This window comes from Dermacentor variabilis, chromosome 9 (assembly GCF_050947875.1).
Source record: "Dermacentor variabilis isolate Ectoservices chromosome 9, ASM5094787v1, whole genome shotgun sequence".
In the NCBI taxonomy this organism is placed as follows: domain Eukaryota; kingdom Metazoa; phylum Arthropoda; class Arachnida; order Ixodida; family Ixodidae; genus Dermacentor; species Dermacentor variabilis.
Genome location: NC_134576.1, coordinates 144,906,873 through 144,929,511, shown reverse-complemented (window position 1 = coordinate 144,929,511; position 22,639 = coordinate 144,906,873). Strand labels below are relative to the sequence as shown.

Genomic DNA, 22,639 nt, shown 5'->3' with positions numbered 1-22,639 from the left:
CATTTTTTGATCCATTACGACCTGTTGTCGCGTTTTCGCGACATAGCTGTAACTTTCTTCCTAAAACCCCGACACGCATAAAAGTTGCTGTGTAACTTCCTCATAACCAGAACATAAAAAGCCACAGCAAAAATAATTTTTTTATGCAGTATGCTAAATTCAGGCTAGAAGAGGTTAAGGTGAATTAGGGTTGATGGAGGTGAATTACAGTAGGCTTTACAAGGCTTTCGCATTCTTTCAGGCGATACCTAAGATCCAGCATTGCTGTGGGGAATGGAGAATACCCGGCATAACCACTGAAATTCTGTGGAACCTGAGCGATCCGTCGACAGTTCGAACGCTTCGAAAACCAGTCCGGCAAGTTCGCTGACACTCAGCAGGATGTTGTGCTGTAAAAACGCCGTGAAGAAGCATGCTACAAAAGATCACACCGAGGTAGATGTCGCTGCGTACAAAACTTGCTAGGCTTGACTGGCTGTCCGCGGCTCGCACGTATCCCTGATGCTTGCTCGAAGCGATGTGGACCTTGATGTCAGACTTGCCGCCATGCGAGATGTTCACATTACAGGCACAGGTGGTGCAGAATCCGAACTTCTCCCCTTTATTCGACGGCACGAAGCACCTGCCGTGTACGAATTCAAAAACACTTGGAAGTACTGTCGGGGCTTCGAGCCCGCCATGTCACTGCGAAGCCACTACAGGCCGGAGTCGCACTGCGTCCGACGCGGGAGGTAGTCACACAAAAGGTGAGGCCAGCACTGCAGTGACTGAAGTCCAAAGCCGCGCGCCCGCGCGAACGAAGGCAACAGGTTTGCTGAGGCGCTATCGATCTTTGGATATGGTTCGTGACTCCCCTAGTAGACGACAGAAGTCACTACAACCTTGCAGCTGCTTATGAAGATACCACGCATAGGTATTGCCCTCTCGTGACGGGGCAAGGCACCATGGGTGCAGTTTTACTACATTTTCACGTTTTCTTTTTTCGAAAATAAAATTTTTTCCTTAAAATTTCAAGCAAGATTCGTAAAATCGTTAAGACTGCTCGAAATTCGTACATTTTACAGGAAATTCAGAGAGTTGGCAGATATGCCTAAGGACAGCTTGGATTTTTTGGAATTTGCTTTGAACTGTACTTCCACACAAGCATGAGTGGGCGATGATTATTATTTGGTTTTCTCATGGATACAGGCAATGTGCACAGGGTGTTCACATGATCGCACACGCTTGCTGTTGATATCGGCATTAGGCACAGACCGGGCATCTTCGCTTTAATAGCGAATGTTTTAAAACCACCTTTCTGCAGTTTTGTTGTGGGGAAACGTGTTCCAATCATATAACACAAGCCGAAATCATTACGCCAACGCACTTTGATTACGAAGGTTGAGCAATCAACCATGATTGTGGTCATGATAGTAATGCAGAGAATATTCTGCAGGCAATGTTTAGCACTGCAACGTATATCACCCTCATCATCAGCAGCAGCAGCCTGGTTATGCCCACCGCAGGGCAAAGGCCTCTCCCATACTTCTGCAACTACCCAGGTCATGTATATCGCCCTAATCCACCATAACCCTCCTTACTACGCATGAATACAATCACTACTCAATCATTAACTCTACCAATGAGTAATCATCTCTTATACATGGCTGGACATGCTTTGGTTCGCTTCTGGCCTTCCTTGGGTCATGTGATATTTTATATAACTCACAATGCGACCTTGAAACGGTATCTAAGGCTTTCACTTAATAAGCCATAAGCAGAGGGATGTGCCACAAGGAATACTACATCAGACGCACAAAGTAAAGAATCTCATCATGAGGCAGAAAAATTATCTGGAGTATAGAGCTCGTCTCAAGGCTCCTTCACATCAGTATAACCCATTCATACATATTTAAAAAAAAAAGAAAAAACTCCTCATAAACGTTGCCTTCAGTATTATCGATGCTGTTATCAGCATTTCTCAAAATTTTCTACACCATTGGGGTGCGCAATTGAGCCAAAATAACGCGCCTCCATAGAATGCGGTGGCCCGTCCGCGGGATCCCAGGAGAAAAAGCGTGCCGTGCGCAGCGCGCACAACCGGCGGGTGAGAATTGAGGATGAAAGCGCCGCAAGGAGGAGAGTGTCACTACTTTCAAATTATCAAGGTGCTTTAACGCTCCTACTGTCGGCGCGCCCTCTGGCGGTGAGATCCTGGCGACGGCTCGACTTAGCATCGCCACTGTTAAAAAAAAAACGAAAAAATAAACAGGATAGTGGGACCTACATGTGCACAGGCAAGCAGCATGCGAAGCGCGCTCCGCGAAAACACCAGAGGAACCCGCAGGCAACAAGCTTGCACCGAGGCCGGGCGCACAGCGCACCAGCGTGGCCTATCAAGTTACACAATCACGTGCTTATGGTAGAATTCCCGGCATCCTCTTGGATTCTCATCCCCCCCCTTTTTTGTTGTCTGAGCTTCAACGTTGTGATGTGGCACTCTCTTCTTTCTTCACTCCATGTTAAAATGGCTGTAAAATGTGTTCCTGTAGTTTTTTCACAATACTCGCATACCATAGAAATGTAAATTGCACTTTACATTTCTTTATCAATCATGATAGTGCTGCTCATTCATGTCACATCCGTAGCACGAAGTGCAAAAAATAGCCCCATCATGATCCCTTTAATGATTTTGCTCAATCCTACTGACCTGGATGAACCCTGCCCTGACCTTGCACTGACCAAAAATTAGAAAAGCTGAATAGTGATGTTTAATTCGCAAGCCAAATAATTCGAACATTCACAATTCGACTTGTGTTCCAAGTATTTGCACACTCTACAAGGAAGCAAAATAATCAAATATTTGTGTGAAAATAGCCAATTCTTGCGAATGCTCGTTTCACGGTCACAGGTTTGCAAGATAAATGCCTCAGGAACATTCATTAGCCTCACCTTTCAGGGTTGCAAGTCTGAAACATAGTGTTCACTCCTCCCTGCCAAGTCTGGCAAAGTTGAAAAGCTGCTTACATGCAGGTCCTGTCTTAAAAGTATCTGCCCATGCTCCCAGAAAAATAGAAGCGTCACCTCGTGTTTTCATCATTATAATTTCCTTCAAAACAGTTCCCTCTAAGTTCAGCACACGCTCTTTCCACGTCTCGAAACAGTCCTAGAACCCCTCCTTCGGTAGTGCCGCTAGGGCAGCTGTTGTGTTGCACAGGATGTCTAGGTGAAAAGCGCATTCCTTTCAGGTGCATTTTGGATTTTGTGAACAGCCAAAAGTTGTGTGGACTTATGTCCGGAGACTAGGGAGCTTGACAAACGGCTGAAATACTGTGCCATGCCAAAGAAGTATAAATAATTTGAGCTGTAATATTCTGGTGCAGTTGCCAGGTCTTGGGAATTCCTTGGGAAAATTTTGCTGGCAGCCAGTGCGTACTCAAACAGTTTTTAAAAAGGCATTCGTAATACTTTTGTTGCTATTCCCAGCTGAGCAACTTCTCTGAGTAAACAGACGATCTCTCCCTCTCATGGTTCACACATCATAAGAGAATTGCATTATCATGGCTTGTTGAAAGACTCCCATAGTGTGGCTCACTCTCCACAGATGCTTAGCCTTTCTTGAAGCTGGTTATACCCCATTTTAATCAGCTTCGTGACCATATCACCATCTACAAATGCCGCTCAGATCACCTGAATTGCTTCTGCTTGGCTATCACTAAACTTTGCACATAAACTTGTACATTCTCTATGTTAAATTTGCTCCATCATTTTCGCTCGCTCAAAACCAAACCAACATGAGACAAGAGCACTCAACACAACTGCTCCAACACAGCAGCGCACACAACTAGGGGACCGCCTGCCTGAAGGCTGAAGACACCACGGACCCTGCTCCTACATATCAAAGTGTGGCCTACCTGAGCCCCACAGTTGTCTCTAAAATAAACAAGGCCAGATACCTTCAAGAGGCCATGTATGTAGGTCAGCTAATAAGCAATTCCTATAGCAGCAGCTATACTTAAGTTATCTAACAGCATATTATGGAACAAAATAGGAGGAATAATGCCCATGTTATGTTTACTAGAAGCAAACAAGGTCACCACAAATTTTTCAGTTGTTGGTATATGGCCAGTGCCTCTACAATGCACCTGTTTTTTCCTGCAGCTTGTGCAAGCTTTCACAGATAATCTTCTTAGGTCACCAACCAAAATAATTCGACTATGACCACGACTCTATGCTCTCTCCTGTTCAATCACTGTGCTGCTGCACTGTGTCACAACCATTCAGACAAATCTAGCTACCACCGAGGGGTGCAACGTTGCTCAGTGGGAGGTCCAAATCCATGGTTCGGTGTGACTTGGGTCGCACCAGCAGGGTAATCCTGGCCGGTCCTCCATCATCACTGTCCTCAACTACAAGGTGAACAGCACAACCAGAGTCAAGCAATTGTTTTTCGTGTGCCTCTGCAAGCCTGTTCACGACCTGCCTTTCTACCTCATGTTTGACTGATCGCGCACCGTAGTGGACATTGTATCCATCTGCCAGAAGCTCCACAACCCGCCGCTCCCAGGTGAGTTCGATGCCATGCTTGTCTTTTGCTCGCCGGGTCCAGCCCTCAAGCTCCCTTGTCACTAGCACCGTCAGCTCCTTGCGTGAGAACGGCAGAAAGTAGACAATCTCATTGATACGACCGAGGAATTCGTCGCGACGGAAGTGGCGTTTCAAGATAGGTCGCACCACCCGTTCTTTGAAATCACTGCGGATGCTGACTTCCTCCGCAACGCTAGTAGGCTGCAGGCTCTGCCGCTGCAGGGCAAGCAATTCGGCATCTCTCCGGAGGTCGGTGGCATGCTGAGCGATCTCTTCACTGGCCAAGTTGGAAGTCATGACAAAGATGGCATCTTTGCAAACAACGGTCTTGCCCTTGCCATCCGTGAGTCGGCCTTCATCAAACAGCTGCAGCAATACAGTCAACACATCAGGGTGTGCCTTGTCCACCTGAGCAGGAAAAAGCAATACTGAGTTCAGCACAAAAGACCAGTGCCACAGTAAAAATGTGAGCCATAAAAGACAAAAACGGCCAAACTAAATAAGAGCAAATTGGCTTTGGTGTGTTACCTGTTGAATGTACATAGTATTGTTATTCTGCATTTTTTAAGGACATGCTCCTGAATCATTCAAATTACAAGTGCACATTTTGCATGCTCAAATTAGATTTCACCAAAATGCTATGCAGAAGTGAATGCACACTACACAGCAAAGCACTGCACCTCATCAAGCAGCACCACTGCATTGGGACACTCGCGCAGCCGCTGTGTCAGCTGGCCCCCATCATCGTGGCCGACATAGCCCGGCGGTGAGCCAATGAGCTTGGCCACTTCGTGCTTCTCTTGATACTCGGACATGTCCAACCGGATAAAGCCCTTTCCTCCGGATGACGATGAGCGGCCCGTGCTGCCCCCGTGAAGGTACTCTGCTATCTGCTTGGCCAGCTCTGTCTTGCCAATGCCTGATGACCCAAGGAAGAGGAAGACGAGTGGGTGCTCGTCATCAAACCAGCCCAGCTCCTTGCGCCGGATTGTGGCTGCAACAAGGGCGATGGCACCCTCTTGGCCCACGATTACCTGCATGCAAGAATATGCAAAAGTGGTGTGTCAGTTGAGCATATTTGTACACATGAAGTTGCATTGATGTTCGAAGCTAACAGTGACATGGAAAAGAAACTAAGCATCATACAATGAGTGATGTAAAGTGATTGGAGTAACACTGGAAAATGGGAAAAGTTTTGCAGACCAGGTAATGTAAGAAACACGTAATCACTGGTTCCCGAGAGCAACAGAATGAATACCAACTGCCAAAGGAAGGAAATGCAGTTGAAGGCTGCCGAGAATGCACTGATGAGATAGGTGGATCTGCATGTACAAGGCCATTCATTAGGCAGAAGGGTAGACACAGTGTGCATTAAATAATCTTGCTATGATGTTCGTAGTGCACATCGCGCTATACGTATTGAACCACGCTACAAATGCAATGAAAACTTTGTTTTCTGCCAATACACTGGGCTTCATAACCAAGTGTCTGAGCTCGAAAGAAAGGTCAGCCCCAACCTGCAATATTCTATAAGTGGACTTGCCTATACAACTATTGTGCTAGGTGGTGGAACATGGTACATGAGGTCCCACGGGGCAATCTAAACAAGATTGACAAATTCTTCTGCACACTTATGGACAGCAATGACAATCAACATAAGGATTATAAATTTAATCGACAGCTTACCTGAACCCATTCTACGAATATCAATTCACACTGCTCTAAATCTTTGTTAAATTCCAGGGTTTTAAGTGCCAAAACCAATATCTGATTATGAGGGACATCACAGTGGGGAACTCTGGATTAACTTTGACCACCCTGGGTGCTTTAATTTATGCCTAAATCTAACTACACAAGTGTTATTGTGACTCGCCTCCACTGAAATGTGGCCACTGCAGTCGGGATTCAACCTGTGACCTTGAGCTACAGCAGCGGGTGTCTAAACCCTTATTAGTGAATGCTCTATTGAATGCTAAGTAACACTGTAGGAATTGTGATTTCTTCTCTTAACACGAGGTTAATTTTGACAATAACTATGTGCTCAAATTGAGCATGTGTAAATGTATGCATTCATGTGCAATAATGGTAAGCAGAAACAAAGGTGGAAAATTTGAGCTGAGAATTGGTAACGGTGAGCTAAGTGTGCAAGAACAGATACCATGAAACAAGTTCTGATGACGATGATGAAAATGATTTTACATATTCAAAGCTGGCTCGAAGAGCCCACAGAGTGGGCTTAGACCTGAGTGCACAAATATCTGGGTGCTTAATACTTTGTAGTAAACCTTGTTCAGTAACAAAAATAATACACACTAACAAAGCTTTTGATAAATGATGCTTCTCAAACCAGTCTAGTATATGAGAAAAATAATGTCCCCAGTGCTGATGTTTCTGGACATGAACATTCAACTTCAGCAAAAGTGAACTGGCCTATTGCACTCATGCCACAAGGGCTCAAAAGGGAGGCACAAGCCTTGATTCAAGGAGTGGCTACAGGCAACTGCTCGCCTGTCAGCAGTCTAACACCATTATATTTTTGGCAACAATCCAAGCAGTTGAACCTGCAAAAGCTTATTCAGCATGGGACCGCTGAGCCCATGCAAAGGCATACTTCCAGTTCCTGCTTACAATTTTCCACATCAGCTCAGTGAACTAGAGAAATGCCATATCTGACTAAACGGCAAGCCTGGATAGTGCAGTACAGCTTATCAATGACAGCAGACCCAGGAAGCTCCTGTCCCTTCAATGTTAGAAACCAAACAGGTCATTTTATTTTTTGCTCGTGTGACTCAACAAACATTTGTGAGACCTGACCTGTTTCACTCGTTGCTCAAGGGGGAATCGTCGTCGTTCTTCAGCTTCCCTCTGCTTGTGCTTCTTGATGTGCTCATCCGTGTACTCCTTGAGCAACTTGCGCATGACTGGGTTGCGGCTGTAGTCGACCGGCAGGTGGTTCTGGTCATTGGCCAGTGTTGGATCAGCCCCTTTCTCCAGTAGGGTCTTCACCAGCTGTGTGTCGTCAGTGAGTACTGCATAGTGCAGTGCTGTGCATCCACGAAATGAAGCTCGGTTGCTTAGCCGGTTGCTGAACTCATCTTCACGAACCACCAGCACCTGCCAGTGGAGGCAAGCCCAGATGTACTATCAACATAAATTCAAGTGTGAACAGGTCTAAACATTACACTATGATGTACACTACATTTATTTTTCGCTAGGATGGGGGGCGCTGCGATTGCTAGAGTGTGAAGACGCACCCCCACTTTGGCTCTTCGATGTTTTCTTTTGAACTTGTGTAGAAATATTACTTCACGTGGGAAAACACTGAGCAACGACACTGTAAGTGCTTCCTGTGAGTTTGGTGTGCTTTCTCATGGCTCCAACTGACATTTTTTCAGTTACGAGGACCTTTCCTACGGTGGCATGCTGACCTAAGCCCAACCACGTCTAGGCCTAGCCCGAGTGCGGCATCAGTGAGGCTGACCCGGTGAGCACAAGATGATGCAAAGGCCACCACAGCACTATTCGCACTCGAGTGGACCCAGCGCAGAAGCTCCATGCTCACCCAACCATAGAGACGCTGAAAAGTTGAAGAGTAGCCCTTCCAAAATGCAGACATCACGACGAGCGAATTGAGAGTGTTGAAATACTGAGTGAACGTCGAGCTGCAGCTTAAAGGGGAACGTGGCAATGAAAACTTTTTCTTTTTATTTATGGGAATAAATTGGTAAAATTTAGCATGCAGGTGTGGTTTGTTATGCTGATATAATAAATGCAATTAGTATTGTGCCTTCTATTATAGTTTTCGTGTTACAACAATTGACAGCCTCTAATGGTCATCCCCAAGTTAATTAATTAGACATAAGTTCACCAAGATTTTCACATCCACATGTTCACAAAGGCCAATTCTGTGCAATAAAGCTATTGGTGTATTTTTTAAATGCCAAAATGAGCATACAAATATTTTTTTCACCTTTCCTATGCATATTTTATCTTATTAATGACTTTTGCAATAAAACCATTATAAATTTTTTTTATGAGGTGCAGTTAAATATGGACAGCTTTATTGTACTCATCAATGTTTCAGGCTCTAAGTGCAAAAGACAGAATGATTTTGCCTTCATTCATTGTAGAATGGCACTGGGACAACTGAAAGCAACCTAAAAAAAAAAAATTGAAAGCTGAGAAAAAGGAGCTCAAAGTTTCATTTGTTGTAAACATTTAAATTTTTATTTTGAGCACCTAAAACCCGCCTGGGATGTAGTCCTTTGCCTGTGGGGAGACATTTGCTTTACATTTTGATGTAGATTTTTGCGTTCTTCTAGCAGTTTCGTGCACCTCAGTTGTCTTTTTCGTCATTGTGCATCCATCCATCATGCAGAGGCAGGTGACGGCGCACTCAAAACGTCCACTCTTGTATCTCGTTGTGCAATCTCTTTATTAGTGGAGTTGGAGCTGAAATCCGCAGTAGAATATTTGACACGAGAACTTCTGCTCTGCCGATGTCGCGTTGCTGTCACGACCACACGCAGACGTAACGTCACCATCGCTCACGGTCGCGCCTTCGCCTTCGCTAGAGGTCGCACCTTCACCATATCGCTCAGTCGCACCTTCACCATTGCTCACGGTCGCGTAGGTGTTCTGTAGTCGCATTGTCAGCAAAAAAATATATATATATATTTATGGGGTTTTACGTGCCAAAACCATTTTCTGATTATGAGGCATGCTGTAGTAGAGGGCTCTGGAAATTTCGACCACCTGGGGTTCTTTAACGTGCACCTAAAATCTAAGTACACGGGTGTTTTCGCATTTCGCCCCGTCAAAATGCAGCCGCCGTGGCTGGGATTCGATACTGCGACCTAGTGCTCAGCAGCCCAACACCATAGGCAATGAGCAACCACGGAGAGTTCGCATTGTCAGCAGCGCACGCAGGTGGGCTTTCCCTGTCACTGACGTGCGCCGGTTGTGCCTCGTCAACAAACTCGGCGGCATCCGCTTCTACGAGTAGTTTTCTCCCTCTTTTCTACGCCGTTTGTGGTCTTCCGTACACGTGGGCCAGCAAATGGCAGGGCTAGCAAATGGCAGGGCGAAGTCGTATTTGTCGACAACATGAAGCAAAGGCAAGTGTTTTGACGTAGTAGTTCTGCGGAAAACCGCAAGGTGGAGACAAGTAATTAATAAAGGGAAAATCAGACATCCACCCGTTCGTAGCAATTGCTACAAAGGAAAACCACATGGTTTCCTCGAAAGAAAAGCCTCAGAGTTGAAGAAAAATTCGTCCTGGTCCAGGCCTCGAACCTGGGACCAATGCCTTTTTGGGGCAGCTGCTCTACCACCTGAGCTAGCAGGTGGATGTCTGATTTTCCCTTTATTAATTACTTCTCTCCACCTTGCAGGTTTCCGAAGAACTACTACGTCAAAACACTTTCCTTTGCTTTGTGCTGTCGACAAATTCGACTTCACCCTGCCATCTTCTAGCCGCCTGGTTAGCTCAGATGGTAGAACGGCTGCCCCGGAAACTGGAACTGGAAAAAAAGAACTGGTTGACTGGAAAAAACTTCGAATTGTCACCGGGGATTCTTTTATGGACTTTGAACAATTCAGTGCTATGATTGCGGAGACGCGGAGACGATGCAATGGCACTACAACTCACATGGATATGCACTTTGCAAATCTATGGTGGAAGGTCAACCATTTGACACAGCAATGTCGGTATAAAGGAAAGCATCATAAAGATCTCATGCACCTTAAAGATCAATACCGACTCATCAAGGAATCCCAACAACATTTAGAAGGAGACATGTGGCACAATACAAGCGCAAAGCTTGGCTGGGAACCCGGTCTAAAAAGGTTATGCCAGATTCTGAGGAGCCTGCTTGGCAGAAAGGCGCGCCTCCTGTCACAGAACTCTTTTTGCAAGAGGAGCCTGCAGTGCTGGAAAAACCGTGTCATCCACGCTTTCTTCCCGCATGCTGCCGAAACGCCTCCGGAACCGCTACCTTCTGCCATGATAGACAACACGAAAGCGGAGCTGGACACGCCCTTTACGCTTGGTGAAGTCATAACCCTTGCACAAGCCAAAACGAAGTCCACTCCTGGGCACAATGGATGAAATAATTGGGCGAACTCTCCCACCGTCAAACAGCCACGCTAACTCGGAGGATGCTGATGTTCCGTGTGCTCCGGAGCCTTCTCATGCGGACTCGAGCCTTTGCAGTCCTTTTATTGGCATACAGCAGCAGCACAAAACTGTCAGAAATACAGGCATGCTTGGTTGCATGTAAGCAGAGGTGCTTGCAGCAATGAATCGACCACTTATTCCTTGCACAGAGGCCTTAAAACGTAAATAAAATGACCTTTCTTTGAGACATTCGTTTTTTTCGACCATTCAATAGTTTGTGATTATTTATGTTCCTCGTGGAGTCCGAATTATCGGTTGTCAGCTATATTTAGCTCCAAGGAATCAAAGATATTAGTGGTAGCAGAGCAATTCCAGCATCATAATGTCCATTAATTTAAACATTCCTGTAATATTTTGCAGATGCTGCCACTAACCATTTTGCCCTCTTGTGTTTTTTTTTTTTCATATTATATTTATATGTCAGTTTAGAGTATCTGTTTTACTTATGACAGTCCACGTTTCATTGAACTCTGGTCTGTGAATTACCTAAATTCCAAACCACTGTCATATATAATGACATAGCTGGGTTAGTTTATTTACCTCCAGGGAATGAAGCTGTTTCTCACGCGCCATTTGGTAAACGTTGCTGAATTCATCACCAGCATCAATGTCGGCACCAGCTTCGAGAAGGGCCAGGACACAGTCACAATGCCCACTGATGGCAGCAACATGCAACAGTGTCCAGCCCAATGCATGGCGGCAGTTCGGGTCTGCACTTTTGTCAGCCAAGAGACGTCGAAGCTCATCTGCATTGCCAAGCTTGGCAGCACGAAACAATTTCTCCTCCTGAGCGCTGCTGCTGGTTTTGTTGGCCATCAAGTAGCCACCAAGGCCTACAGGCACAGCAGCAAATCCGAGTCCTCTACACTTCCGTGACACTGGCAGACGCTGCTGCAACCAGGCACCCCTGAGAAAGCAAGAGGACATCAAAATTATCAGTACAGTCAAACCTCAGCATAGCCAACAAAGATATAATGATAATGATGTAAATCACTAATGCTCATAACAGATATTGGATATAACAAAGATATTTTCGTGTCCGATACGACTTTGTTATAATGAGGTCTGTCTGTAACAGGGCAGTGTGGGTTTCTTCTTTTTCAGGCACCACTTAATTCTGTAACCTGAGCAGTCAATTTCACCATATTTCTGGTGTACTTAGTATCACAAAATCTCACAGCATTGAAAAAGATTGATGACGATGATTCATGAAATTTATTAGCTAGTGTGTGAACAGAGTGGCGACATAAGCGGACCAAGAGCTCCAAGTGAGGCAAGGCAAGGGGCAGTTCTAGGAGGTGGGGCATGCGGCTGACTGCAGTTGCCAGGACCAGGTGGCGCAAGTGCGGCGGCAAGAGGGGAAAGAAGACGCGGGTGGCATGAAGTGTGGTGTGTGCGGATAGACAGCGTGCTTTAAGAGTCACAGAATGCGGTAGTAAAGTGAATGTTTGCGACGGACGTGTTGGCCTTTTGTCGTGCATAACAAACACGAGGGCCAGATATAGCAAAAGAGCGGAAAAATTGAAAAAGGCTGGTGATTTTCTATTTTTCGCTGCATTTCATTGTGCCCAGAAATTGCGCACATCATGGCCAAGCTAGGAAAACTGCTTTAGCTACAGAACATGACCAACTGTTTTGCATGCAAAGTACTTAGAAAATACAGGCATTCCAGACATTTGGCTGATATTGAGACTACCAGAAGCAAAGAAAGGCTCCTACCGTAAAATTCCGAGCAAGCACCCCCCTCCCCTCAGCAAGTCGAAATCACTGGCTAAGTAGGGGGGGGGGGGGGGCGCTATCCCGGAACAGCGCCGAAATTCAAGATGGCGGCGACATTTTCCCACGAGGAAAAAAGAAAGCGCAGTGCACATGGATTTAAACTTTTGTTTACTTCTAGGAACATGAACTTTATTGAGCGGAAGACTCATGATTGCTATGTCAATCACTTTCAAATCCATAGAAAGATTCCTCCGAGTCATTCGCAAAAAGAAGTTCACAGCATTCTGCTTGAAGCCCACCCCGGCCTTCCGGCGCTATGGCTCCAACATCTGCCAGTCCACCATGCAGGTCGCCATCCTCCGAGCCATTGAGTGCGTTAGTAATGCCGCGTCCCTTGAAGGAGTGTGCCTGTCTCCTTGGGTACAGCAGTCCACGCCTCGGCAACAAAACCGAGAGCATGCTGGTGCGACGGCTTCTTCAGGTTTCCTTTGTGCGTCCTCTCTTCTTCGCGCATATATTCTTCCCACAAACGCCATAGGGTGGACTTGAAAGGCTTGTTCCAGTAGACGTCAGCCGGCTGCAGGATGCTCGTGCACCCCGCAGGCACATAGAGCACGTCGATATCGCACTCCTCGAAAGCATTATTGGCAGCTTGCGTATTGTAAGATTCGTCGGACGATCTCGCCGCTGCCACCATTTGTTAGAGTTGTCTCCCCGCTGCCATTCAGATGTAAGATTTGGCAGTCGTAACTGTAGGAAGGAGCTTGACTCTTCGTCGAGACTTAGGAGAGCAGGATTTATTTACATGTTATTTACAGTTGAACATGAGATACATCGACAGTCTAGTGTGACTCCCAAATGGAGCCCGCAAGATGAGCATACAGCAAACAGCTTACGAGCACACAGCTCACGAGTACATTTCTAGCACGACAACGAGCACACACTAGCAGCCAACAATCGCTGCTTATATGCACTTTGCTGCAGTTTTGCTGCAGTCAAGCTCGAAATGTCGACACGTTTGGCATATGTTTCTTCCGTTTTCTCGATGCCATTGTACAACCTCAACTTTCTTTGCCACTGTGTTAGAAATCATCGGCATTGCGAACTTCACAATGCCAAAATAAGACAAAAAATGGCACATGCGAACAAGCACGCGAATGGCTTGAAAGGAAGGATTGGACTGGATTATCTTCTTGGACTTGATGGGGCAGACCAGTGCTGCTCAGGCGCAGTGCATGATAAGGGCGCAGGTGGGGGGAGGGGGCACTTTCCCGGAACAGCGCGAAAATATGAAATAGACAGTAAAGTTAGGGAGGGTGCCCTTGCATGGGTGCCCTTGCTTGTTCAGAATTTTACGGTACTATATGGCCACATACTGGTGTGGCCAGCAAGCATGCGTCCAGCCATTTCCCTTTCATAGTGTTTTCTGGAGCACACTTTTTGAGTGAGTGAGTGAGTGAGTGAGTGAGTGAGTGAGTGAGTGAGTGAGTGAGTGAGTGAGTGAGTGTGAGTGAGTGTGAGTGAGTGAGTGAGTGAGTGAGTGAGTGAGTGAGTGAGTGAGTGAGTGAGTGAGTGAGTGAGTGAGTGAGTGTTTTATTTACAGTAAGCAATATACAAAGCTCACTGCAGGGGCTAAACGCAATCAAGCCTGACAAAGGTCCCTGTCCCTCCACAGTTCGTGGCAGCTCACACGCTTCCAGTTCAACAGAGTAAAAAGAAAGGGGGGATTGCAGTACATCAGTTTCGGGAAAATGGACAACTAGCCACTTGCAAGAGTACACATAACAAATCACATAAACAAGAGAAAAATTTACATAACATCTTTAAATAATCTTACAGAAGAGGTCGCGCATGCCAAAATATATAGCTACACAAAATAAATTCCAAAAAATTGGAAACTTAGAATGCATGAGGATGCAATGAAATTACATTATACCTGAAAACACTCAGAATACTAATTCTTGAATCATTTAAGCATTGGTCGAGGCATGAAAATCCACAGGTTAATGTTGATACCGTATACATGTGGTAATTAATAAGTTCTTTGCATGTTTTTTTAAATGCAGCACTACTAGCTTTAATGTTCAATATAGCTGCAAAGATATTCAAAACATGATGTGCCTGGTACGCAGCGCTTTGTTTTCCGTAATTAGTTCTTACTTTAGGTGCTCATTTCTTTTGCTCTCATAAACAGTAGTATAGTTTTACAATGCGGCTTAGTTCATATAATTTATTTTGTTGAATTACTTGGAGCAATCTAAAACAGCACAACTGATCAACCCTGAGCATAGAATGTTTTATGAACAGTGGAGCAGTTGGCCTGTCTTGTAATTTGCGCCTGTACTTTTCGAAACAGCACAATATTTTCTTCTGCATAGTCATAAGTCCAACGTAATTTCTTTGCAATGTTGTTCCCCAGATTAATAAGTTACCTTAGAATGAAAGAGTGCATAGTACATATTTAGTTTTAACCTTAATGGGATTAAGTGTACTGTTTCGTGAAAACAACCAACTATTCGCGCTAATACGGTAATCAGGTGATTTACATGTGCATTCCAGTTTAATTCCTCCTGAAACCACATACCATGAAATTTTTATTCCCTAATGTGTGTAATACAATTTCCTTCAAATGTGACACGTATTTTACTTATAGCTTGTTTATAGGTCGGAATGTCATATAGGTTTATTTTTTTTGGCATTTAAGCGTAGCTTATTTTGCCTTAACCATTCTGAAAGATGCCTTAAATGGTTATTTACACTGACTTCAAGTGATATTAAATTTTCTGATGAAAAGAAAATGTTTGTATCATCAGCGTACATAATAAGTTCAGGGAAATCACGAATTTCTACAATATCATTTAGATAAGCAAGGAACAATAGTGGCCCCAATATGGACCCTTGGGGGACTCCTTAGTTTAACTTTATCTTTTTAGATATTGTGCTTTTAATTTGCATGAATTGATAGCGATCTTCGAGGTAACTTTTGAAGAGTTGAAGTGCGACTCCACGCACTCCATACCTCGACAATTTCTGAATTAGTAGCTGGAATTGTATGGAGTCAAATGCTTTTTGAAGATCAAGAAAGAGCCCAAGAGTGTATTTTTTTCTTTTCCATATGGTCGATTATCTTATCCTTGATATATAATAGAGCTTGTTCCATTGACTTACTTTTTTGGAACCCACACTGACTCTTTGTTAATATATGAGGTATATAAAAAAAAAAAAGAATGCAAGTCTATTGTAAATTACTCCAAATATTTTTGATATTGTCGGAAGCACAGATATTGGTCGATAATTTGCTAAACTATTGATATAACCACCTTTATGTACTGCAGTGGCTTTTGCCACCTTTAACTGTTCTGGAAATACACTGGCAGTGACTGTGAGGTTGATAATATGGGCCAATACATCACATATCAATGGTGATATCAATTTCAACTCAGCAGAACCTATTTCAATCCCTGATGCAACATTATTTTTAAGCTTTCTGATTAAGTTTTCTACTTAAACCGGATGTGTGGGTACCAAAAAAATTGAATAAGGCACAGTAGACTTTTCAGCAGTTGGGGCACTTTCCGCATTTCCATCGGTTGCAACATAGGAGCTTGCGTTTATAAAATGTTCGTTCATGACATTGGCCAAACTTTCACCACTGAGTGTTTCGCCATTAATTGTGAGGTCCTGTGACCTATGACAGCCTTTATTCCTGTTCGTAAGCCAATTTATGACTTCCCATAATTTCCTCTGATTGTTGTAAATTTTTTTTTTTGGTGAATAAGAACCAATTTTGCAGCACAGTCTAACTGGCAGTGCTCAAAACTGTGGGAAAATTTTTTAACTGAAAGCTGGCTAAGTAGATTTGTTTCCTGGTAACAAAGAGCAAACAAGGTGAGCAAACCTCTTTTGCCCTGCCTGCTTCCATCATTATGAGCATGATTCAAATGGATAACAATACAGCAGCGATCAACCCTAATTATATTACAGCATTTTTTTTTTCTAGAAGAGCAAAAGAGCATTAAAACTCTAATTTACATGGCGATGCAGACAAAGCATTGCCACAAATAAATTTTTTCTTCTAACTGGCCTTCCCATCTTGTGTTTCAAAAGTCAGAGCTAATGTTAGATTGTTTAAAACTCTGTGTCCCTGTTCTTCATTCTTTACACTGCTTGTTCTCAGGCGCCTTTCTGCCCGAGTTGGTCCACATTTTTCAATGAACATGAATGACGACCGTTAACTGTGGGTCAACACCACGTCTTTTTTTATGCTTTATTTCTACACTGTGCAGCCCCATTCCGTGCAGAAGTGGGACTCATGTAGAGAAAGAAAATTAAGAAATGATTGCAACGCACATGCCTTAAAATCAACACATACTCAGAACAATACGGATACAAGGTACTTGAAAGTGGATAACCAAATATAGTTAATTGTGCTTAAAAACTGGTTCAGTGGTAAGGAATGCATGTTGGCTCCTAATTTACATGATCAATGGTTACTAGAAAGAAACTATACTTGAATATATTAGTATACATGCAAGGTTAAGCTCTTCGAAAGTCCTTGTCCTAGAAGACGTAGCAGGTGTCTAATATCTTGTGTTAGATGACAAGGCCCAATATTAATACAGTGTAGAAACTTTTAACAGCTTAACAGCATGACATGAAGCTTAACAAGAACAAACTTGAAAATCTTCCCCATTTTCCTTGCGGTTTCTTTCTTTCCCTTGCACAATGCGCATTGCACAAATGCACTGTGCAGTGTCCCGACAGACTCGACGCCCACCTCAGCAGCAGGGTTCCTGCGCTAGTCCTGAGCCAGTGCAGCCTGCCAGCCACTCGCAGCTCGCGACTGACCGCTCGTAGCACAGGCGTGGCCCACATGGCTATCAGATGTCCTTGTACAGCAGGTCGTATTGAGGTGTGTGGGAACTCTCGATTGGGGATGTCACAATGAGCTTGCCTCGCATGGCACCCCGGTAGACCACTTCCACCAGGTCAATCACATCCTGCTTGGTCTTGAAGCAGCCTACAAACTTGGTGTGGTCGGCACTCCTGAAATTGACAACTCAAAATCATGCTGCTCCATGTTGCAGCTACTGTGCTGGAGCATATTAGGCAGGCAAGCCACAAATTCAATTTACCAAAATCCTGCAACATGAACTTATGAGGCTGTAACTTGGAGGACAATAAAGAGGTTTTAAAAGATGCAAAGGCTCATGAAAAGGCTCATGCAATGAACAACAGAATGGAAAATTATAGGCATAACATATAGACATAAAAATCAGCATCTTTAACTTGGCATGATGTTCTGCTTCTAGCATATAGCGACTATCAGCAGTCTTGCCTGAGCAGAACGACACTTTAGTGCTTCCATCTTTTCCTTGGTATTCTGAGGAAGCAGCCAGGTCCAATGTCTACTAGGGTGCTACCATACCACATCAGTGCACACAGTGTTATTTGAAAAGAAATGGGGCATATTCCATGAGAAATAAACCTGATGCACCAATTGTTACTATCGACGCAACAAACAGCCTATCCCAACATTGGGATTGCAACACTACTAGGTTTTGTAGAGGTAAAGAAGTGTTAAATTAAATTATGGGGTTGTATGTGCCAAAACAATGGTCTGATTATGAGGCACGCCATAATGAGGGACCCCGGAAATTTGGACCACCTGGGGTTCCTAACTTGCACTTAAATCTAAGCACACAAGTGTTTTCACATTTTGCCTCCCAAATGCGGCCGCCGTGGTTGGGATTCAATCCCGCAACCTCATGCTTAGCAGCCCAACACTATAGCCACTAAGCAATCAAGGCAGGTTCAAAGCAGTGTGGACTTAATTCATCACACTGTCTGAGCCTTCAAGACTGGAGGCAAAGCTTTCTTTGAGAGTTGCAATGATCGTTTCTTGTCATATTACCATAACCATGTATTAGAGTTCGGTTAATAGGATTATGCTTCTGAAAGTGGATAGTTGTTGGCAGTGAGGATATTTCACTACCATTTTTTTTTTCATTCAGCTGAGAACAAGACTGCTCCCCAGCGCGACTGTAGGGCCAGCACAGAAAGGTATATAAGCTGATTCGCCTACATTTATTAAAATGCAGCATACACCTTTGCAGGTGTTTTCCATCTCCCCATGAGCTTTTCCTCTCTTATGCATTTTCATGTGACCTCTTTGGCTGCTGAGCAAGAAGCACACACACTCACACCAAACCCTGGTGTAGAAGACAAAGATGTTTCACTTGAACCAAATGGCAGCAAGGATTAGAACATCACTAGATGATACTGCAGTTGAGATTAAGAAGTGGAGTTTGGCAAGTAATGTACAGTCAAATCTCGTTATAAGGAAATATGCATATTTATTTATTTATTCATACTGTCAACCCTCTGCTGAGGGTTCTTACAGGCAGGGTTTAAATACAGGCAGACCATATATACAGGTGCATCAAGCGGCAGCGGAATCACAAAAATACATGTTTAAAAATGTTTCAAATTCACAAACATCACTGGCATTTGCCACAAAGCTTGGTATCGCGTTCCAGAGTTCAATCACAGCAGGGCAAAAAGAAAAGCGGAACACATCACTGTGAGCAAAGTATGGGCGTTAAACATACTGATGATTAACACGACTGCTTCGTTTTCCTGGAAGCTGCACATACTCATCTTTGTTGATTTTTAAATGTCTATGTAGTATTCTAAAAAGCACTTTCAGATGATTTTTTTGCCTTCGTACTTCTAGTGCTTCCAGTTCACAAGACTGCAACATCAGTGTGACGGAATCTAAATGGCGGTACTTTGAGCATATGAAGCGCGCGGCTCGACGTTCAACTTTTTCTAACCTTGTATTCATTTCTTTCTGATGAGGGCTCCAGATGACTGAGGCATATTCAAGTAAAGGTCTAACAAAAGTTTCATAAGCTATCAGCTTTACATCTCGTGCAGCTTGACCTAGTTTTTGCCTTAATAAACCTAGTCTCTGATTCGCCTTCGAGCACATTTTCTATGTGCGTATGCCATGTCAGATTATGCGTGATTGTTATGATTATATAACAAAGTAAGTGAAATTCCCAAGGTTGAAACACCCATAGAGATTCATAGTACAGTATATGCAATAATGAATATAATTAAGTAATGAATATAACGAAGTAATTCTGGCTCCCATTTCCACTTCATTATAACAACGTTAGGATGGTTAGCTGGGCAAATGTTAATAAACATGAATGCACACAGATAAACTGTGATAGCGCTCACTGCATAAAATATTGGCATTTTTTCTTGATTAAACGTTGTTGGAAGTGGCGCCTAATGTGTACATTTCTCTCTTTGTCCATCATCACCTTCGCACCTTTCACATCAAATTATTAGAACGATGTTTTACTGTAATGCACAGAACCGATAACCGATGCGTCTCAAAGTGTGGAGACACATCCACCTATCAGTGTGCAACACAAATTGCAGCCCTCTTTTCACAAGTACACGGAACTCTTGAAATAGGCTCTGCAGTTGTCTGCTCCCTTCATTTGTGCCCTCTGGCATGCGGTAGCAATGCCTCTCATTGGTCATTGTATGTGAAGTCAGATATTCTCTTACATCATGTCATATTCTGGCTTTTTGAACATTTTTCCCATTATTACAACTCACCTTTACCTTGACCAGGTTCACATGTCTAAAAAGAAAGACCAGAATGCTTAAGCATTGTAAACAATACAGAAACTACATAATATGAAACAATTTCGAATATCCTAATGGCATTATCGGGCCACAGCAACATTTCACTGGCCACGTAGCGAATTTTCGGCCACTTCAGCTGCTTTACTTATGAATGCAATTTACTTGAGCAAATCTTTAGTTCAGGATTTCAAGGGACCTGTTGATAGCGTTTGCTTGAATGATGGTTAATTACGTCATATGTGAATTAAGAACTTCCCTTCGGCGTGGGAACCCTTGTTCGAGCAAAGTTAGGTTGAGTGTAATTAACAATGCAAATAGTCATGACGCAACATAGGCTTTCATTGCGCAACTACATTCTATCAGCACTCCAAATACCGGGCGATACCATTTCGCTAGCTTACCTGCTGCTTTCTATTTTGATATGTTGGCCATTGAAGAAGAACACCGTGGCTGGCGTAATGGTGACGTCGAAGTACCTTGTGTAAACTGGCACGGAGTGTGGTTCTACGGCGTACACCTCTGCCATACGAGACAGCAGAGGCGCCGCCTTGTTCAGCTGCACAAATCAACACGTGACACGGCGTCAGTCAACCAGCAATTAAATACTTTCAATGATCGCGGACCATGACAATTCATCAGCTTCACTTACAATGTCATCTATCCGCAGGCAATCAGCTTCTTCCCCAAATCTCAGCACAAGCACTTTGTCCACTGTTCCCTTAATAGCTCGATCGACCTCTTTTTTTGTAATTAGTTTTCTGAGACCGATATTCATCAATGACGGGGGCTGCCGGTTTACAGATCTCTCAAGTGAAGCTAAGCGCTCTTATGCGAGAATTGGACTAGTGGCAGTGATTTTTCCTCGCGTAGGTGAAGCGTGTCTGCTTTCTTCTGAGCTGGTATTATCAATTCAGAATGATACTCTAGAACAGTCGCGGATATTGCGCATGATGCAACGTGCACAGTACGTACGAGAGCGGCAGCGGGCGCACCGTAGCAGCTGCGGCTTCGAATGGCTAATGACATTTGTCAAGAAAACTAGTCAAAGCCGCAAATGAGTTACTTATTGATGATGATACTGATCCCAGAAGGGCATGCAGAAGAGCCGAAGCGCAGAAGCGGGCGAGCGACGGGCATCGCCATGGCGAGAGATGGTTTTCGGCATGGTTTTCGGCGCCGCCTTGTTCAGCTGCACAAATCAGCTCGTGACACGTCGTCAGTCAACCAGCAATTAAATACTTCCAATGATCGCGGACCATGACAATTCATCAGCTTCATTTACAATGTCATCTATCTGCACCCAATCAGCTTCTTCCCCAAATCTCAGCACAAGCACAAGCAAGGTGCTCCGACGCATATATACACACTCTAAAAAAAGTTTACTCCCTTTGGGGCTTATCTTGTCCCCAAACAATAATCGTACGATGCCGCGCGTTTCCTCTCTTGAAAACTCGGCGCTCGCTACTTTCCTGTCAAGAATGCTGGGTCAAGCTGATAACGCGCAAGTGTGGTGTAGTGTAGCGCAAGTCGTTCGTGACTACACTCTTAGAAAAATTTACACCCTTTGGGGCTTATCTTGTCCCGCAACAATATTCGTCATCTGTCTTAATTGTCCACATTTCCTTTCTTTAACGCTGCGAGCTAGGTACTTCCCACTCACGAACGGCATGCGTTCCGCTCCGTTCCAAAAACTTTTATTTCCATCAGAGAAGGAGACCCCCTAGCTACTCCCGGCCCCTGGCGCGCAGGCCTAGGGACAGGGGTGGGGGTCTCCGCGACTAGATGCAGGCAAAGAGTTGTTGGCTCTTCGCGGCCTCTGCGGCCAGATGGATGGCTCTCCTCTGCATGGCGGGGTCCGCGCTTTGCAGAAGGGTGTCCCAGGCTTCTCTACTATTTATTCCTTCCTTGACACCTGGGGAGTCTACGCATTGCCAGATTATATGGTCGAGGGTCCCCCTCTCCCCGCATCTCTTACATTTATCGTCTATATCTTCGTCTTTCAGTACGTGTGACGCCCATACTGGATTTATGTAGTTTCCTGCTTGCAGTCTGCGCCAGGCTCTCGCCTCTCTATTTCCGAGCTCCTTGTCCGGAGGGGGGACAGTTCTACGCTGAAGCTCATAGTTTTCGATTATTTCTGTGTACGTCTGTAGTCTCTCGTCTAGTTCCTTGCAAGCGGGCGGCTCTGTTCCTGCCCGGAAGTAGAGATCTCGGGCTAGGAAGTGTGCCGCCTCGTTGCCTGGGACCGATCGACGTGTGAGCTGGTGCCCATACGAGGCTGATTTTTCTGTCAATTTTCTTTCCTCTTAGTATTCGTATCGCTTCTGGTGCGATTCTGCCTTTTCCGTAATTGTGGATGGCTGTTTTGCTGTCGCTTATTATGTAGCTCGCCTCGGTCCCGACACAGGCAAGCGCGATTGCTACTTCTTCCGCTGCTTCCGGATTGCGGCTGCGTATTGTTGCTGCTGAGACTGCTTCGCCTTGGCCATCTACCACCGAGGCTACTGC

The 22,639-nt window shown here is 44.5% G+C and overlaps 2 protein-coding genes and 1 long non-coding RNA gene across 4 annotated transcripts; 1 reads left to right on the top strand and 2 right to left on the bottom strand.

Moving 5' to 3' along the window:
* The first annotated feature begins 228 nt into the window (after window positions 1–228).
* Window positions 229–8,352, top strand: LOC142557739 (uncharacterized). Its single transcript, XR_012822823.1, has 2 exons — window positions 229–746; window positions 7,962–8,352. It is a non-coding gene; the product is annotated as an uncharacterized LOC142557739 (long non-coding RNA).
* LOC142557737 (mitochondrial disaggregase-like) lies at window positions 2,728–17,506 on the bottom strand. 2 transcript variants are annotated; one of them, XM_075669797.1, is made up of 5 exons: window positions 17,418–17,506; window positions 11,285–11,651; window positions 7,381–7,680; window positions 5,247–5,600; window positions 2,728–4,974 (listed from the first exon to the last, which is right to left on the bottom strand). In XM_075669797.1, exons 2-5 carry the CDS (start codon window positions 11,558–11,560, stop codon window positions 4,270–4,272), a joined length of 1,635 nt encoding a protein of 544 aa, XP_075525912.1. In that variant the 5' UTR covers window positions 11,561–11,651; window positions 17,418–17,506; the 3' UTR covers window positions 2,728–4,269. The 2 variants fall into 2 exon arrangements, with proteins under 2 accessions (XP_075525912.1, XP_075525911.1); XM_075669796.1 differs by having other exon boundaries at window positions 17,241–17,484.
* Window positions 17,372–21,097, bottom strand: LOC142557738 (thioredoxin-like protein 4B). Its single transcript, XM_075669799.1, has 4 exons — window positions 20,781–21,097; window positions 20,533–20,687; window positions 20,102–20,126; window positions 17,372–17,509 (listed from the first exon to the last, which is right to left on the bottom strand). Exons 1-4 carry the CDS (start codon window positions 20,904–20,906, stop codon window positions 17,453–17,455), a joined length of 363 nt encoding a protein of 120 aa, XP_075525914.1. The 5' UTR covers window positions 20,907–21,097; the 3' UTR covers window positions 17,372–17,452.
* Window positions 21,098–22,639: the final 1,542 nt, after the last annotated feature.

Bases quoted from the DNA above. Each gene is read 5' to 3' on its own strand.
- LOC142557737 (XM_075669796.1), bottom strand. From the start codon at position 17,338: ATGTGGGCCACGCCTGTGCTACGAGCGGTCAGTCGCGAGCTGCGAGTG. The intron at 11,652-17,240 runs GTGGGCGTCGAG...TTGCTTTCTCAG, and splicing joins GCAGGAACCCTGCTGCTGAG to GGGTGCCTGGTTGCAGCAGC. The intron at 4,975-5,246 runs GTGCAGTGCTTT...TTTCCTGCTCAG, and splicing joins CAGTGGTGCTGCTTGATGAG to GTGGACAAGGCACACCCTGA.
- LOC142557738 (XM_075669799.1), bottom strand. From the start codon at position 20,906: ATGAATATCGGTCTCAGAAAACTAATTACAAAAAAAGAGGTCGATCGA. The intron at 20,688-20,780 runs GTAAGTGAAGCT...TGATTTGTGCAG, and splicing joins GCCTGCGGATAGATGACATT to CTGAACAAGGCGGCGCCTCT. The intron at 17,510-20,101 runs GTGAGTTGTAAT...TGTCAATTTCAG, and splicing joins TGAACCTGGTCAAGGTAAAG to GAGTGCCGACCACACCAAGT.